The sequence below is a fragment of the Gymnoscopelus braueri genome (genome assembly GCF_963280865.1).
Source record: "Gymnoscopelus braueri genome assembly, chromosome: 6".
NCBI lineage: Eukaryota > Metazoa > Chordata > Actinopteri > Myctophiformes > Myctophidae > Gymnoscopelus > Gymnoscopelus braueri.
Genome location: NC_137607.1, coordinates 42,708,459 through 42,727,021, shown reverse-complemented (window position 1 = coordinate 42,727,021; position 18,563 = coordinate 42,708,459). Strand labels below are relative to the sequence as shown.

The 18,563-nt window shown below is 40.5% G+C and overlaps 1 protein-coding gene across 1 annotated transcript; it reads left to right on the top strand.

Moving 5' to 3' along the window:
• Positions 1–635: 635 nt before the first annotated feature.
• LOC308087687 (N-acetyllactosaminide beta-1,3-N-acetylglucosaminyltransferase 3-like) lies at positions 636–12,912 on the top strand. Its single transcript, XM_080431754.1, has 3 exons — positions 636–757; positions 5,077–5,135; positions 10,185–12,912. The coding sequence occupies exon 3, from the start codon at positions 10,195–10,197 to the stop codon at positions 11,365–11,367; it is 1,173 nt and encodes a 390-aa protein (XP_080287880.1). The 5' UTR covers positions 636–757; positions 5,077–5,135; positions 10,185–10,194; the 3' UTR covers positions 11,368–12,912.
• The last annotated feature ends 5,651 nt before the right edge of the window (positions 12,913–18,563 follow it).

Genomic DNA, 18,563 nt, shown 5'->3' with positions numbered 1-18,563 from the left:
TCTCTTGGGCGTGAGACGCTACTAAGCAACGCCCTGAGAGAGAGCACCTGCACTCAGGCAGAGGGACCAGTTCATCAGTAGCAGCCTACATCATACATATAAAAAACAAATAAACAGCAGAATACCAGTGGAAAAGGCTACGAAGGAGACAATAATTTTTAATTGTGAGTACAGACTATTCATTATAGGCTATTTAGCCTTTTACCTGTATTTCAGAAACCAATGGCAGCTTATGTTCCACAGAATTGTGATCTTTCTAATTGCTTTATTGTCTCTGCCAGGCCTAAAGGCCTAACTAGTGAAAATAGCAGATCCGCAACACGTTGTGAGCTTGTAGATTGGCTATTTTCACTTCTTCTTAAAAGTTACATTTGTGGAATTCCTTTTAATCTGATTTCTTTTATTTCATGTAATTATTTTGAAAAATGTTTGAAATTTTGAAAAACTGAGAATATCTACAGTTCTGTATAGGGACAACATGTAAAATGTCCAGAATTTCAATAATCCTTTAACAATGCTAATTTAGTTCCTGCTACAGAAACTACACTACACTACACTAAGCTCTGTAATGGTCCGGCAAACAGGTTGTCAAAACCTGTTTAAACAAACAGGTTTTAAGCCTACTGTAACCAATAGTAGGGGTCATTCCCAACAAGAGTTGAGAGGAGCACAACTGTGGTCAATACTAATTCTAGCATTATTCTGACATTTTAGACTCAACAGCAATACCAAGAGTTTGACTGCATCATCAAATAAGGTACAGTACATCCATTTATTTAATCATTGTCAGTCCTAAAGGTAATCTTTTTTTCATCATTTGTGATTATTTTATGAAATTAGGTTATATTAGTCAGGTATCAGTGGTGTTTAACCATACATTTTATAGCAAATACAAATTTTGAAAATAAGATTTAAAAGTCTGTTTATCTTGCTGTTCAGCTACTCATTCTTTGTTTGGCTTACACTGTATACAGTACATTAGCTGTGTGTGCATTTTCATTTTGTTTTGGTTTTCACATAGCAATAATGAATGAATGTCCATACAGTTACAGTGTATAAATGAGAAAACATCAACATAATAATAATAATAATGGTAGTAGTCAGTAGTTCAGTCAGGCTGACAGCTGATTCCTCATAAGATAAGTTTTGTAGTTTGGGTACATACACACGCAGGTACATACTGTAAACAGGACGGGAACATGGTTCAGTGTGTGTACTACAATGGGCCAAACCTTTCCTCTTTTATACAAAGCTGTATGAAAGTGGAAGGTTGTAAAAAAAAAAGGGAAGCCAGACTATACCCAGCAATTAGCACATCATGCTCCGATTATCTATATTAATTTAAAAATGGATCACCCATTTGTTTAGTTTTTTTTACATGTGCTCCATATTTTTATTCAGACTACATAGACATTTCTTACCGTAATAACATAGTACAAAGGCAGGATGCGAGTTCAGGCAAACAAGTGTTTATTTTAAATCCAGGCAGACACAATGTCTTAAATCCAGGCAGATACAATGTCAGATACAACCCTCAAAACCCAGAATTTGGCAAAAGTCAGAGTGTAGGAAATAACCACAGACAGAGCTGCGAGGGGAGACTTGATACTTATTACTCATCTCAAGGAAGAGAAGATAATGCTGGGTAATGTGATACAAAGGGAAATAGTGAAGACAGAATGTGATTGTATGATTACATTGAGAGGTAATGATGGACAGTTAAGTGGAATGTGGAAAGGCTGAGTCAGCCCAGACCCGTTGAAAGAGAGAGTTGCAACACTCTCTCATCTCGCCACGCTGCGACCGCGTGCTTTGTGTATGGCACATGCTTCATCAACACCCATTATGAGGAATCAGTGTTTGGAACTATTGGAAGTTGGAACTATTGGTCGCCTAGTGGCAGCGTTATGCCTAAATTATGTTCCATCACTCACAAGGCTGTCACGCAGCGAAAATAGCAGATCTACAAGCTCACAACACGTCACAGACGTTGAATATTGATAGTTAGGTTTTATGAACACTCTTAGTGTTTAGTTTAAGTCTATGGGAGTGTGGTAACTAGAGAGTTACCACACTCCCCAGAGCTATTGAGAGCAATAGCTCTGGGCTGAGGGGCGAAGGAATGTAGGACTGATTAACAAAATATGAGGATGTGTAAGTATATACTGTAAGTGGACAGGATCTGGAATGAGGATCTTATTTTATTTCTCCTTTATCTAAGGTGGGTCCCATTGAGATGGTTATCTCTTTTACAAGGGCCAGTGATGCATGAAGCAGCGATTAGTCAATTGCGACATAGGCTGAATCATCATGACGTCATCACAACCTAAATCTTATTTTCGGGGAGATAACAGGGTCATGTGCTTCAAAAAATCAATTGCATTTTTTGAAGTGAGCTTCCATCAGCCAAGATAACATTGGTCAAGTGACACGTGACAATATGTAATATAAATAGGTAAGACAGGATTAATCAGGAACAGTACTGGCGGAGACCTGTGCTCCGAGGAGCACATTTTCTAGTTTTATATTGTGTAGAATACCACTCTACACATTTGTTTACAAACATTCTGATCTGGTCAATATACTATAAAACAAAGCAAAAACACAAATGTTCTATGAACTCAGGTAAAACAGCTGCAGGCCTCAGTTTTTAACATCTGAAGTAGAGCTTTATATAATCACCATATTGGGATTAAGGCTCCAGTAATGTCTTTCTGGAGCTGATTTTTGGATCACAGAGCATTAGAACCAAAAGCCATATCCTCCCAAATTCAATGGTGGAAAGTAACTAAGTACAATTTTGAAGCATTTTTACTTTACTGGAGTATTTCCGATTTACAGTACTTTTACTTCTACTTATTTATTTGAAAACTTTAGTTACTAGTTGTCTCCGCCAGAGGTGGAGAGTATGTTTTCGTTCTTGTCCTTCCGTGTGTCCGTCCGTCTCAGCCAAGCTAACATTGGTCAAGCTTCACGTGACACGTGACAATATGTTGTCACCAATGCTTTTGATTGGCTAGCGAGACGCATGACGAAATACAAACCTATAAATAGGTGTCACTTCAAAAAATCTATTTTTATTTTTTGAAGTGAGGTAAGACAGGTAAGACAGGATTAATCAGGAACAGTACTGGCGGAGACCTGTGCTCCGAGGAGCACATTTTCTAGTTACTTTTGATTTTGATTATTATTAATACAAAACATACGTTAACCACTTCAGCCCTATTTAAACTTGCGAGGTAGACTAGTATTTAAAGATGCTACGTGTTGTGAGCTTGTAGATCTGCTATTTTCAAAAGATTTTTTAAAATACATTTTAGACATATGTTAACTTTTGAAACGGGACATTCTGCATAATGAATACTTTTACTTTTGGTAATTTAAGTATATTTTGATGCCAATACTTTTGTACTTTTACAATTTTGATTATACAGACTTTTAGCAAAAGCAGTATTGCAGTATTGATACTTTTACCTAAGTAAAACATTTTAGTACTTTTTCTACCACTGCCTAAATTGGACTTTGTTAAAAGGGAACCTGACACCTGAATTTGACTTGGCAATTTAAATAGCGAGGGAGTTTTGCAATGATGGCTTTACAGTATACACATTTTAAAAAATGCCAATGAAGCATCTACAATGGAATAATGAAGTCAGCCGTGCCCTGTCATACAGATGCAGACACAGTGATGTGCAACATCACATCAACCTACGTTTTTACACAGATTATCAATGCTTATTTTAAAAGTAAGCTTGTCATCTAACCAGATTCTTTCTTTCTTTCTTTTTCCTTTATCTATTCCGGGAAGCCCATTGAGAGCAAGCTATTTTTTTCAAGGACGCCCAGTTCAATAGCACTGATTTATGAAAAAGCGTTAGCTGTTTTCTGCCTGACAGCAACAATAATGAAAAACAATAACAATAGGGTTACATGAAACAGGTGCAGTCACTAAGTAGTACTATAGTGTGTCCTCTAGAAGCACCCTAAATGCCTCAATCGAGACTAATCAAACCAGTTTCAGAGAGTCCTGAAGTTTGTTCAATTTGTGTGGTATTTAGAGGTATTTAGGTATTTAAAGGTTAAGGGCGCCTGTTCAGTAGTACACTCAGAGGCGTATACATAGCAGCCGCATGGCAGTGAGTGAGCCTGTCTTACAAAAATGCATGGCTTTTGTTTTGTCCGAGTTTAGATCATGAAAAGCAGCCTGCAGAGAGTGAAAGAGAGATATTGTGCCAGGGACCCACTTGTCCAACGTGTTTTCTTCTTTTTTAAATAGCTACTAAGGTTTTTCAAATTTATAAATTTAAATGTATACATTTTTCAAAAATAGCATCTACAAGCTTGTAGATAATAATAATTAAATAGTGTTAAAATGTTTCAAGTGTCGCTATTTTAGCTGAGGACCCCCTGGAAACCCCTCAAAGACCCCTTGGGGTCGCCGGAAGACAATGTTATGGAGCCTGTTGAGTACAATGGTGTGGTTGAAAGTGTCAATCAATAAACAATGCTGCACAGTGAGCTTGTACGATGTCGTTTAACATCTGTGGGGCAGCAGTTATAGTGTTAGGGACCCGATCGGGACAGAGCTCATCACATAACCATTATTCTGCGAGAAATCCTTAAAGGAGTAGTTCACCCACAAAATGATTTATTTTCTATCAATTACACACCCCATGAAGCCTTGAATTCATGGAATGTTTTTTTGTCGCATTTCTAAGCCAATAATTCGATGACTGGGTGTCTGCTGGAGACTCTGCAAATCATTGGCTTAGGAATGAGACAAAAACAAAATAAATGTCTTTGAATTCAAGGCTTCATATGGGGTGTTTAATTGAGTCATTTTGGGGGTGAACTACTCCTTTAAGCTGGACATAAACCAGAGATTCCATAATAATAATCATCATCATCATCATCATTTCATATGAAATTGAGGTCATAGTATATTGATGTAGGCCTATATTACCTTGAAAATTCTTATTATGGTGATGTCAATTCTTCACAACAACATATTGTTCTATAATGATAGTCATGCTGGACGGATCTGAATTAACACAAATGTCTCTTGTCCTTATTCAGTGAAACAGTCCATGACAAGTAGATGACGGCCAGGAAACTGTCCCTGTTAATGTCCCAAGGTAATTATAATGCTGTTTTAATGAAACTGCTACAACTTTTTTCACTGACAAAAACTAAACAAAAACTAAGCTACGACCATTTCATCAACAAATAAAAACTACACTAAAATGTGGAGAAGATATCCAGTAGAACTAAGACAAGTCATTTTAATGCTCAGACCAAAAATAGCCAATCTACAAGCTTCGCAAGACGCCTGTGACGCCTTGTGAGCTTGTAGATCGGCTATTTTCGGCACGCAGCTAACTAAGTATTTAAATACGATATTATGATGCCAATGCGGCCCACCAAAATCCATTTTAGTCGACTAAATCAACTGTAGATTTAGTTGACTAAAATCTTATATTTAGTGAACTAAAACTAGACTAAAACCAAAACATTTCAGATTACTAAAATACGACTAAAACTAAATAGATTTGGACTATGACTAAAACCTAATCAAAATTTGCTGTCAAAATTAACACTGGTGCACACACTTTTGGGAGGGCAGATGCTAGTCTAAGCACACCCTAGCACCTAAGCAACACACACACACACACACACACACACACACACACACACACACACACACACACACACACACACACACACACACACACACACACACACACACACACACACACACACACACACACACACACACACAAATAAACCTAAACTAGGAAATTATTTGAATCTCGGAATTCACATACAAATGTCATGGCTAAAATGTGATTATTACAGGTTTAGCTCTAAATGCTTTTTACAGGTTTAGATCTAAAAGACTGGCCCCAAAAATCCTTTAGCTGCCATTGTAAGTATCCACAGAGGGAGCAGACAGAACCTACCACCTAATCAGTCACCTTTTGTGTTAAACAACATTACTACAATAGACAATGACTAAGTCTTAACCTACCCCCCTACCCCCCCCCCCCCCTATTTATTTTTCTTCTCTTGTACATTTTTTTTCACTCTTCATACCAGTAACCTGTAAGCTGATTGTATGACATTCTGTATAGGGGCCGGGCATAGCGACGTCGCAGGGTCGAGACGCCGTTAAATCAGCCCACTTTCGCCGCCATAGTGAGTGAGTAGATTGACAGCTGCCACAAGTGTAGAGTAGTGTAGTGTAGTCTGTAGTCCTGTGTTTGTTGTCCAGCAAGTAGACGGTGTACATATCTATCTCCAACTTGTCTGTTGCTCTAATTTAGCAATGGTAGGACAGTGCTGCATTATCGGATGCAATGCCAAGGTTTCAGACGTTAAATTAAAAAAGTTAAATTGCATACATTTCCAACCTGGAAGAAAAGCTTTGGAGATCAGATGTCGGAGATATCAAAGAAACGTCGTATGGCTTGGCTTGGGTATCTTAAATACAATGAGATTGAGCTAACAGCTAAATTGTTTCTCTATGTGTCCAGTCTGAGCAACGTTGTCTAACGTGGGTGGCTCACAGTCACGGTGGCTGAGTAAACAAGGGACTCTTGTCTGTCTGTCAGCAAGTGTTCGGACGTCGGAGATATCAAATAAATGTAGTATGGCTTGGGTGTCAGCTGACGAAATAACATAACCTTCAACAACATTCCCAAACACATATAAGCTCAAACGAGCATGACAGCACACAATCAAAAATATAAACTAATATCTGTTGGAGGCTAGGGCAAGGCGAGCATCAGCGTTGCCATGTCGGCTTATTATAAGCGACTTTGGGCTTCTTTTTCTGTAAAGTTGCTTGTAAAATTAGTAGTTTTGTGTGGCTTATTTATAAAGTGTACTTGCTTATTTAGGCTTATTTAGGTACTTGCTTATTTAGGCTTTAATTTTTATTTTTATTTTTATTAAACCAGTGGTTCTCAAATCTTTTCATGAAAACGTTTTGTGCCAGGGAGCATTTGTGTTAGAATGTTTAAAAAAATATTCCAAATATTCTTTATTTTATTGCAAGAGGTTTTTTTAATAGCCTATGTACAAGCTCACGTGAGCTTGTAGATCGGCTATTTTCAAGTAGCCGATGTCACTAAGCCACTTCTTTTGGGCTTGTTTTCATAGACCTAGTTGCTTATTTCTCTCGCAAAATATGGCAACACTGATATTACACTGTTATGGAGCTCACCTAATATGGCCAACGGAAATACTTCCGCCTAAGCTTGGCCACGCCTTTTGCCCGGCCCCTATAGTAGTGTGTATTTGTGTGCATGGGGATCTCATCTTAAACAAGCTCAGTGCTTAATGAGTCTCCTAGTTTAGTAGACCTTGTATTGTGAATTTGTACTTCCATGTACTGATGTTCTCATGTCTTACTAAATAAAGTACATCAATCAATCACATCTGGCATCCGGTAAAAGATCAGAGTTCAATCCCCTTGGATCATGGTCATGGGCTTAAATTGAAACTCAGGACTCTGAGTTTGCAGTTTTGGCTCCTATGGATCTTGTACTCAGCATTCACAGTCCCATTGACTTCCATTATAAAATTGAAGTTAAATATTTAAACATTTATAAAACGTGACGTGAAATTTAGTGGAGGTACTTCTGTGGCCTTCTGGCAGTGTGCATATTATAAGATTAGACAGACAGGCAGACAAAAAAATAAACCGCAACAAAAACATTACAGAGCAGAATTTAGATGAAAGAAAACAGGAATATTATAGGATAGTTTCGCATTTAGAAACTGGAGAAACTGAACAAACCAGTTAACAAGCTGTTAACTGTAAATAGGAACTTGGCCCCATTAACCTGTAAAACAGCCAGTGGAAGCTCAGAAAGGTGTGAGCGTCACATTACAGGCCCATGTTGTGGCCTTAGTATTCAGAAGGAGATCTCTGATGGTTAAACCAAAGAAGAGGACCCGCACACTGTCAGAAACTTGCAAAAAAAATGTAGCTCTTTATTTGGACGTTTCGGTCGTTAGACCTTCATCAGGACAGACAATCTTAGCCTTAGTATTGAAAGCAGTGGTGAAGTCTAGTGCCGTTGTTCTAAAAAAAAAATTTGTCCAGGACCCCCAAATTGAAAATGATTTGGCCGTGGTCCCCCATTTGAAAAAGATGTTGTGCCAAGAACCCCTATAACAGACTTTTTTTTATTTTATTTTTTTATAGCAGATCTATAAGCTCACTTAAGATCTATGAGCTTGTAGATATGTTTTGATAGCCAAAATATAAATTAGGGATTCAAATGTTTAAACTGTTCCTCGTTTTGCTGGGGACCCCCTGGAGCCCCCTCAAGGACTCCAGGGGGTCACAGGACCCCATTTAGAGTTAAGAAGTGGACATATTTAGAGTTAAGAAGTGGACATACTGGCAATCTACCATGCCCTCTCCTCCCCCCCCACCACCCACCACACCCCTCACATGCATGCAGTGGTGGAAGAAGTACTCACATTTCTTACTTAAAGTAAAAGTTAAAGTATCAATGCTGCAATATAGAAATACTGTTACAAGTAAAAGTCCAGAATCCAAAATGTACTTGAGTAAAGGTACAAAAGTATTAGCATCATAATGTACTTAAAGTACCAAAAGTAAAAGTACTCATTAAGCAGAATGTCCCATTTCAAGTTTTCAAATGCATAAAAATCTTTTGAAAATAGCAGATCTACTGTACAAGCTCCCAATCACTACGCATTGGGAGCATGTAGATCGGCTATTTTCAAATCGCCGAAATGTATATAGGGCTGAAGTGGTTAATGAATGTTTTGAAATGATAATCAAAATCTACATAGTAACTAAAGTTTTCAAATAATTTTATTGGAGTAAAAGTATAATATTTGCCTCTGAGATGCAGTGGCGTAAAAGTAAAAGTATTGGAAATTGGAAATGCTCAAGTAAAGTACAAATACCTCAGAATTGTACTTAAGTAAAGTAAAGTGTAAAGTACATGTACTCAAGTACATGTACTTTACACCACTGCGTGCATGTCCCTACGGGGGTGCACGACATGTACTGTACACCCATGACTCATTACTGCTGGTATACTGCTACGACACCTGCATTTCCCCACGACGTTCAATAAAGGTCTATCTGTGTTCAAACATTTCCAACTTTTATAACATACCGGTCATAAAAGTGGTGTGTACACCAGTAGCCGCCCTGTATTGTAGTGGCTTCTGACAGGTTAGGCTATCTGTTTAGATAAGAATAAGTTACAGTCACTTCGTGCCGCGCTATGAGCTTGTAGATCGGCTATTTTTAAAAAATCGTGAAAATGTGTGCACATCTTATATATATTTTAAAGCGAACATTTTTAAACCAAATCTTTGCTTCTGGGGGTCCCTGGAACAAATTATTTTGAGATGGGGGTCCGTGGCCAAATACATATAATTTTGGGTGTCCTTGACATTAAAAAGTTTGAGAACCACACAGACATTTGTAGAATCGTGTCCTCAGGTCTTAATGTCCTTGGCCAGTGCATGGTTACCAACCTTTTTTCCTTGGAGCCCCCCTTTCTTACATGGGACAAAAGCTGAGAAGAAGTAATTTTTTAGGTGAAGTACTCCTTTAAGCTCTATACTTCTCGTACGAACACGTTGTGAGCTTGAAGATTGGATATACTTTTTGTAGATTATTCTGGAAAAAATTGTGTGCAACATGTTTAAAAAGTTAGACTACCTCCAAACCAATCTGGGAACCCATCGGCCCAAAAAAGAAGAAGCTCTGAATCTGTCTTGAGAGATTACCTCCAAACAGACACGGCCTCACGCCCCTCCTGTGATCTTTGGTGCACCGCCAAGGGGGGCCCAGACCCCAGGTTGGGAAACACTGGCCTGTAGGCCAGTATCCAGATCTGAAGGACAGACAGTGGAGAGTGCTGCATGTGGCCTTGCAGGCTTTCATGTCACTGTTCGACTGATAAGACATAAATAGAGCACCGAGGAAGTGGGTCAGGTGTTGAGGCGATGGCAAAGGCAGCTCCTACATTTTGTCAATGACATTGACTTGGCCTGTTAACATTAAGCACCGAAAGGCTTGATCAGAGCAGAGTCAAAACAACTCTCTGATTATCATTGAAAAATGTCTGTGGTCAGCGTGGTGTTTGTCAATATTTAAAAGATGTGTTTTATCTGTCCCTTTGCAGAGTGTCAAGGATGAGAAGAATGAGAAGTTCCAGGGTGGGGCGGATAGCCTTGGTGGTGGTTGGGGCGTTATGCTTTGTCATCCTTCTCTGGAACGTGGACTCCATCCACCTTCCTCCTGACGATATGGAAACAGAAGAACAGGAGACTGTCAGTCTTCCTCAGACAGTCGAGATAGCAGTCGAGAACATAACGGCAGCTGACAACACAACGTCCTCTCAACCTTCCTGGTCACCCTGCCAAAGGAACACAACCATTGCCGACAGCATGACGGGCTTCTCCGATCTTCTCCCTCACATCCAAGACTTCCTGTACTACCGACACTGCCGTCACTTCCCACTGCTGCTGGATGTCCCTGAAAAATGCGGGGGGGCGAAACGATCCAAAGACGTCTTCCTCCTGCTTGTCATTAAGAGCTCTCCGGGGAACTACGAGCGACGAGAGGTCCTGCGTAAGACCTGGGGAGAGGAGAGGTTAGAGAGTGGCAAGCAGATCCGTACGGTGTTCCTCGCGGGAACAACAGGCAGTGGGTACGAGCAGCAGAGGCTGAATCAGATGCTAGAACTGGAACAACACGAGCACGGAGACATTGTGCAGTGGGACTTCAACGACTCCTTCTTCAACCTCACTCTGAAGCAGCTCCTCTTCATGGAGTGGATGGACAGGAACTGTCCACATGTCCAATTCCTCTTCAACGGGGACGATGACGTCTTCTCCAACACAGACAACATGGTGGAGTACCTCCAGGGCGTTGGCGAGGGCAACAGCAAGCACCTCTTCATTGGATACCTGATGGATGCCGTGGGTGTCATCCGGACGCCAGCGAGTAAATACTTTGTCCCTGTTCAGATACAGGAGTCAGACACTTACGTTAATTACTGTGGTGGTGGGGGGTTTCTCCTGTCAGGATACACGGCCTCCGTCATATACAACATGTCCAAGAGCATTACCGTTCACCCCATCGATGATGTGTACTTTGGAATGTGTTTGGCAAAAGCAGGCCTCAAGCCTGCTCACCACATGGGTATTAAGACTTTCGGGCTGAAGGTCCCGGAAGGAACCGATCCCTATCACCCCTGCTTTTACAGAGAATTTCTGCTGGTACACAGGTTCATGCCGGCTGATATATATGTCATGTGGCACCGAATTCGTGACCCTAACCTAAAATGTGGGTTGCTCTTGTAGTATCTGGACACTGGTGACACACACTGTCTTTAGCTGAAGGCCTCACGATGTACAGAAAATACTTTCCAGCCAGAGTAGAACATTGAGACAGGTACAATTAATAACTGGCTCAGGCTCACTTACAAACATCTGGAGTTCATCCAACCCCCCCCCGTACCATTCCTCTATTTATGTTACATGTAGCGCGCGCGCGCACGCACACACACACACACACACACACACACACACACACACACACACACACACACACACACACACACACACACACACACACACACACACACACACACACACACACACACACACACACACACACACACACACACACACACACACACACACACACACACACACACACACACACACACACACACGTGAAGTCTAGATATAAATACTGTGAAGACAAAGAAACCTCGCCTCTGTTGCGCGGCCCCTTCCACCGGCCACATCATGTACTGTAGCAGCAAGGCTGACTTATGTACTCTGTGCTCTGTTTTTATCCAATAAACCAACTTAAGGAACTTGTTCTTGTCTGGACCTTCCAATTATGTTTCACACTTGTACAATATAATACACTCTAATGAATGGTACTGCTTAGTGGAACTTATTTTTAGCCTTGGACCATGAGAGAGTACATCGATTCCTGTCGGCTTGAAGCACATTTCTACTCACTTGGGCCTACATTTTGGGGAAAGTTGCAAGGTGATACTGCTTTGCTATGAATGTAAAATGTAAAAAAAAGTTGTAAAATGCAGACGCTTGCTGTAGCGCCACCATCAGGATCATTAGCCCACAATGCCAGTTCAGGAAGTTTGGCATTGGACTGGACCCCTGTCCGTCTATCTATCTATGTGTTGTATTTAATTTGTTCTACCTTTTCCTGTCCTATGGACCTGAACTGTTAGAGTATCAAGAATTATGGTTTTATATTCAATAGGTCGCTTCAAGTTTCGCATATGGGAGAGCGCCCTCTGGCGTGAACATAGAAGCATTACTTGATACACTCCGGGCAATACTTTGATTGACTGGACTTATGTCTAGATGACGGTATTTATACCGTGGAGGCCCTATGCAGTAATGGGCGCCGGGGTACGCACCCTGAATTCCTCGCTCATGATGAGCGGGTCCATGACCTACGTCTTCAAACAGGCGAAGAACGCCCCCAACAAGACTCTCCAACGAGTGCCTACCATAGACTGTATAAAAGGTGCCTACACTGGCCGCTGATCGCCCCCAAGCCAGAGTCGCGCCTCAGGAGAGGGGCCGCAAGGCCACTCACAAGAGCGAGCAGGGAAGGCGGAAGCCGACATAGCTGGCACAAAAGCAGGGGGCGACAGTGGACAATGTCGCCCCCCCGTGCTCTTTCGCCGGACGGGGCTGCCGGGTCGAGCGGGATGCACACGGTGCATGCGCTCCACCGTCAGGCAAAAAATACTTTCCCCAGTTTGGAGGACCGGGTTGAGCGGGAGGTACACGGACACGGTACACAAGCTCACTCACCGGACCCACAGGCACAGACATTTGCACATTTATGTACAAAATGTAAATTCTCTCTGACTGAGTGTTCTAATAAAAATATCATGTTCAGTATCAAAACCGCCTGATTCTTTCAGGGAAACGAATACTAGCGACAGATTTAAAACACTCCCACAACATAAGGGACATGAGTCCGCTGCCTCGGGGGTCCATAAGACCATTTTCTCCCCATAGTAAGAAAAGCAGATTTTCTACAAGGGAGATTAGATCAAAGTATTTTCACTGTTCGTCCACCAGTATTTGTATTTAAGTTCATAAAGTTAACATAAGTATAACTAAATGCATTTGAAATTAAATAAAAATGTTACTTTTCAGGATTCCAATAAAAAAATAGCCCAAAAAAAGCAGGATTCCAATTCATAAATAGCAAATAGCAAATATATTTTTGCTACTTTTGTGTGACATAGTATGGCAAAGTACAGCATTAATTTACGAAAAAAGTTAAAATACCCGACAGTATATGTGCAATGTGGCCCTCTGGAGTGAGTGTGGAAATATAGTGGCCCTCTCCATCATCAAAGTTGCCCACCCCTGGGTTAAATGCTGCCTGCGCGGGCTAGATGACACGTCTTTCTCATAAACATGCCCTTCCCCAAGATTACAGCCAAAACTTTAATTGAAGTAAAGAATGAGAAACAATGATGGAAAATAGCTTATGACACTTTTCTTGCAGAGGAAAGTAGAGCTTGCTCATACAGTAAATAGTTGAATTAATTTCAGCTAATACTGGTGTCAGTATAGGCTAGATTGTTTGCAGTCTAAGCAGGCTTGCTTTCTGCACTGCAAAAAACAAGTACAAACCATCACATTGTGTAAAAAGACTAGAATGTGGCAGACTACAATCTGCAGGCTTATTATTAGTACAGTACAGTACAGAGATGGGAAGGGGCTCCAGGGAGACTGATTTGTACAGGGCTCAGAAATTTTTACCTCACCTGACCTCACCATCCAAGCTAGTGATTGACATTTCCATTAATATTTTATTTTTGCCACGGACATGCAAAACAAGTGATCAGTAATCTACAAGCTCACAACACATCACAATAATTTTCTTTTCTTTTTTGCCTATAATGGCATGCCCAAAATTGGGATGTCAGGGTTTAAGTGGTTAGCTATATATACACACTTTAGAAAACCTGGAGACGGGGAAGTCATCCACTGTATATACTGGCAGCTAGGGGGAAGTCCTGAGACAGGCATCAAATGTGGCATGGTCCAAGTATATTCCATGTTTGGGATTTAAATAATTGGGTCTTATCAGTTCCATCTTACATTGCTGGAGCAAAAGGGCCATTTAGCTGCAAAGGTGAGTGGGTGTGTATTATACTTAATATGGTTATTACAGTATATAGACAGATGGCTTTTCAGAGGACAGTGTTACTTGAGGACAGGAGGAGATCAAGTTCTACCAGCTAAACTAGTTTTTTGTTTGTCATCTTTAATAGTTGTGGTTAAAAAGACTTGAAAGTCAAAACATATAATTATGTACATTAAGTTGCCTACAATGATAATCTGGCATTGCCAGACTGATGACGTGGATTCACTCACACGTTCCTCCACGGTATCAGTCTGGACTTCGGCCCATAAGCAGAGAGTATGAGAAATCAGAAAATGACCGGGACAATCAGGGGGTCTGCTTTTCACTGTTCAGCAGTTGAAACTGTCACTGGAAGTGTCAACTTTGAGTCTCCTACCGGAGACATTAGCATCTTTCAGCTGGTCATCAAATTATTGGCTTAGGAAAAAACAACAAACAAAAAAATCTCCATGAATTCAAGGTTTCATGGTGTGTGTAATTGATAGAAAATAAGTCATTTTTTGGGTGAACTATCCCTTTAAGGTCCCTAGATGGCATAGTGCCAGTCACTTCACTTGTTTGTAACGTGTGGAATCCACACATGTGAGGCTCTATTAAGGCACTCTATGGATTCATGTCTCGCCTGGTTGAGTCCCTGAACAGTATTATTGAGGTTATAGTCAATCCTGGGTACTCGTCCAGGCTGCGTAAACACTGGAGAGTCAGCCTCTATTTAAGATTTTATGTTTTTTTATTTATTGTTTAATTTGTTGTGTGATGTTGAAGATTCGTATGTACTCTATCGACCCCCTGTGTGTCTGGAATAAAGTTTAAATTGAATTGAATAAGGGCGTGACAGGATTGAAAGGAATGCAGTGTCACAATACTGATACAAAGGTGCCTAACTTTGATCAGAGGTGAGGAAGAAAGGAGGTCTGATGGTGAGGCTGTGGATCAAGGGTTTCCATGGATTATGATTGTGGAGTGTTATTATAGTTGTTATTGGTATTATTGGACACTTTGAAACACTCAACTGACTTTACTTGTCTGGTTCTACCCTCCTTTGCCTTGGTGCTCCTTCTCAACAGATGACATGCCATCCGTTTTTGCTCTTTTCCTGCACCATTTTTCACTGTGGTCACTCACATACCGTTGACTTATTAATTGTTTCATTGTCTGACACACCTCATACACTCTATTCCATCATCCATTGTCTTAAAAAATAAAAAATACTGTCCCACAAAGGATTGAATGCACGTTTTGACATGCCGGAATTAAGGAAGCTACAGTATCAGCAAACATTACATCTTGTTGTCCTCATGTGATGCAATCATCATGTACGTGTACCACATACAATACCACAAATCTCCTGCAACATATTAATGAGCATGTCATCCCGACACTTTATGAGTCACCAAAAGTATTCGAACACATTAAATTGTGAATATTTCGATTTTTACATCGCAATGAAAAAGTATAGGCGATAATTTTCAGGGGAAAAAAAGAGAGGAAAAAAGTCTTGCCACGGACATGTTTGTCCATGTACAGACATGTTGATGACCCCTGAACCTGACCTCTGCCAGCTCCACGATCACAATTTGAGTTAATAAAGTTAATAAGTTAATACATTATTTCACTTTATCTTTTAGTTGAACAAATATCCTCCAAGGTCCCTGATTCTCTCTGCCTCCCCATCTTCAGTGCATCACTGGCACACAGGGAGTAAGGGCACTTGTTGGCTGGCTCCTTGGTTGGCTGTAGAGTGCACTACACTAGTGTTTCCCAAAACAAACACGGACACATTTTATGAAATTGTTATTTCAAAAGTTTTTGTAAAATCTTCAAAAACATTTCAAAAGAATTTCAGAAAAAAATAAATAAAAACAATTCCATAAAAAAGCTCACAATGCATAGCATCGCAGCGTGTTGTGAGACACCAAATGTAACTTTTGGGTCTTGAGCTAAAAGGTTTGGGAACCACCGCACTAGACTGAGAAAACGTTTACGGCCATATTCTATACATACAGCACACCTTCCATTACTGATAACAGATTGTTGTAACGTGTGTCATGCTAAACAGATAACCGTCTGTTGAAAATTAACACAAATGACTCTTGCTTCAAAGTGGACAAGTGACTTCATACATTGTTTCTGGCACTTGGCAAATGGCACATGCTTTGTAAGAATTATGTGTCAGTCTGTCCTTGAAACAGTCCATAACAAACAGGAAACACTGTGGGTGGTGGAACCAAACTGTTTCTGTACAGAAGTCAGCCTTGGTAATGTATTTTTAATTTCATATATACATACTTATATCAATGGGTTAAATAACACTATTGTCCTTTAAATATGAGTTTATGTTGTCAGTATCTAATGTCATAGAAGTTAGTCGTCATTTTCGTCCAACTTTATTTTTTGGCAGGCATGGACATACAAAATGAGCAGTCAATAATATTACCAGATACACATAGCCCTACATGTATAAAACTAGTGGACTAGTGGAATGTGCCATAGAGTCTATGCCAATATACTGCACATTTTATTATTATATTATTTCTGTATTAATTCAATCAGTGTCCTACCTATTATGAAGAAAATATGGAGACTGGCAAGTCAGCCACCGTGTAATGGCTATACTGTACATAGGCATCAATGCAGCATGGTCTATTCTGTGTTTGGGGTTTCAATAATTGGGTCTTATCAGTACAGTCAGTACTTTGATCACACAATACAGGAAAAAAATAAGAACATTATAATGGAAAAAACATTATTATTACTATCATTATTTTGATCAAAGATTTGCCATGGACACATTGATGACCCCTGGTAGTTATACTGTGTAAACAGTAAATACAGTTGGAACTTGACTTAAAATAATAATAATAATAATAATAACTATAAAAAGTGCTCCTCGGAGCACAGGTCTCCGCCAGGTCAGGTACGTTATTGTGGCCTCCTGGTGGTGCTATAATAAGCCAATGTGAAAAGGGTGCCATTTGTTCAAGGGCTTTTCACTGCAACCGGACACTGCATTCACGATTTGAGGCATTTTGTTCCAAAAATGTGTTTTGCTAAATTAGACCTACTGGTGGCGCTATAACAGGCCAATGTGAAAAGGGTGGCATTTCTTCCTCGGCCTAATAGAAATGTGCGTGTGAAATTTCACGGAAATCGCAAGCTGCGTTCATGATTTGAGGCAAACGGACCAATCCTGCAAACTTTGGAAGCCAATCTTAGGCAATCAGGATGGAATATGGGAAATCAGATAAATCCGTGTTGATCACATGACTATAGAGATACTGTGTACCGATTTGTGTGATGTTTGGACAAAATCTGTAGGAGTAGTATCAATAAATGTGTTTTGCACATATCGGCCTCCTGGTGGCGCTATAACAGGCCAGATTTCGGCCAGAGGTTCTGAATTGGCATCCAGGGAGTGTGCGTGCACAGTTTCGCAGTGGCCGGGCCAACGGTGCATAGATTAGCTGGTAACGGACGGACAGGACGGACGGACACACGGACGGATGGACACACGGACGGGCAGGGGGTAAAACATACTCTCTCGCCATGCCTTTCGGCCTGGCGGAGACAATAATAATAAAATAAATAGATTCGCAATCACAATGTTGGTCGCAATTGGATATTTTCCCCAAAGCATTCAGGCTTAGTACATTCACCTTTCGGCTGTTAGAAATGGGTTGGGTAGTGCCTGCATGCTGAGATGTGTGGCGTAGACTGATGTGAGTAATGTGTATGAAAGCTCATCCAAACATCATCTGACATCTGACAGTTTGGCATACACACAGTGTACATAGTGTACGCAGTGTACAAGTTACCCATGTGTACAGTACACGAGAATAACGTCCCAGATATGACTGATGAATTGATTGGTTGCCACCCTCTAATTGGCTCTGAGTTTCCATTTCAGCAGCCACTAAAACGTCTTGACACAACATGTGATCTTTGCTCATACATGATAACAGATGATAGCCAGTGAAAGCCATGCTGTTGAACATGTAGCCCTGTGTACAGGTGAGGTATTATGCTTTATGGGGTAAAAGAGAATGCACACAAAAGTTTATGAATGTTTGGTTAAATGCCAGTTTCCCTATGGCTATCTGCCACATGCCATATGCTACAGTAAGTTAGTCAAATGTTGTATAGACTATAGAGTGAACAGCTCGTATTAACATTTCCGATGTCAATGCCTTCATGTGTGATCGTTCTTTGTCAATTGAGACAACTGCATGTGGAAACGTGTCAGTAATCTCCAATCATAGATGTATCTATTTTCTGTGGTCTGCGTGGTGTTTGCCAGTAGAACATTGTTTTGTCTGTCCCATCCCATTGTAGAGTGTCAAGG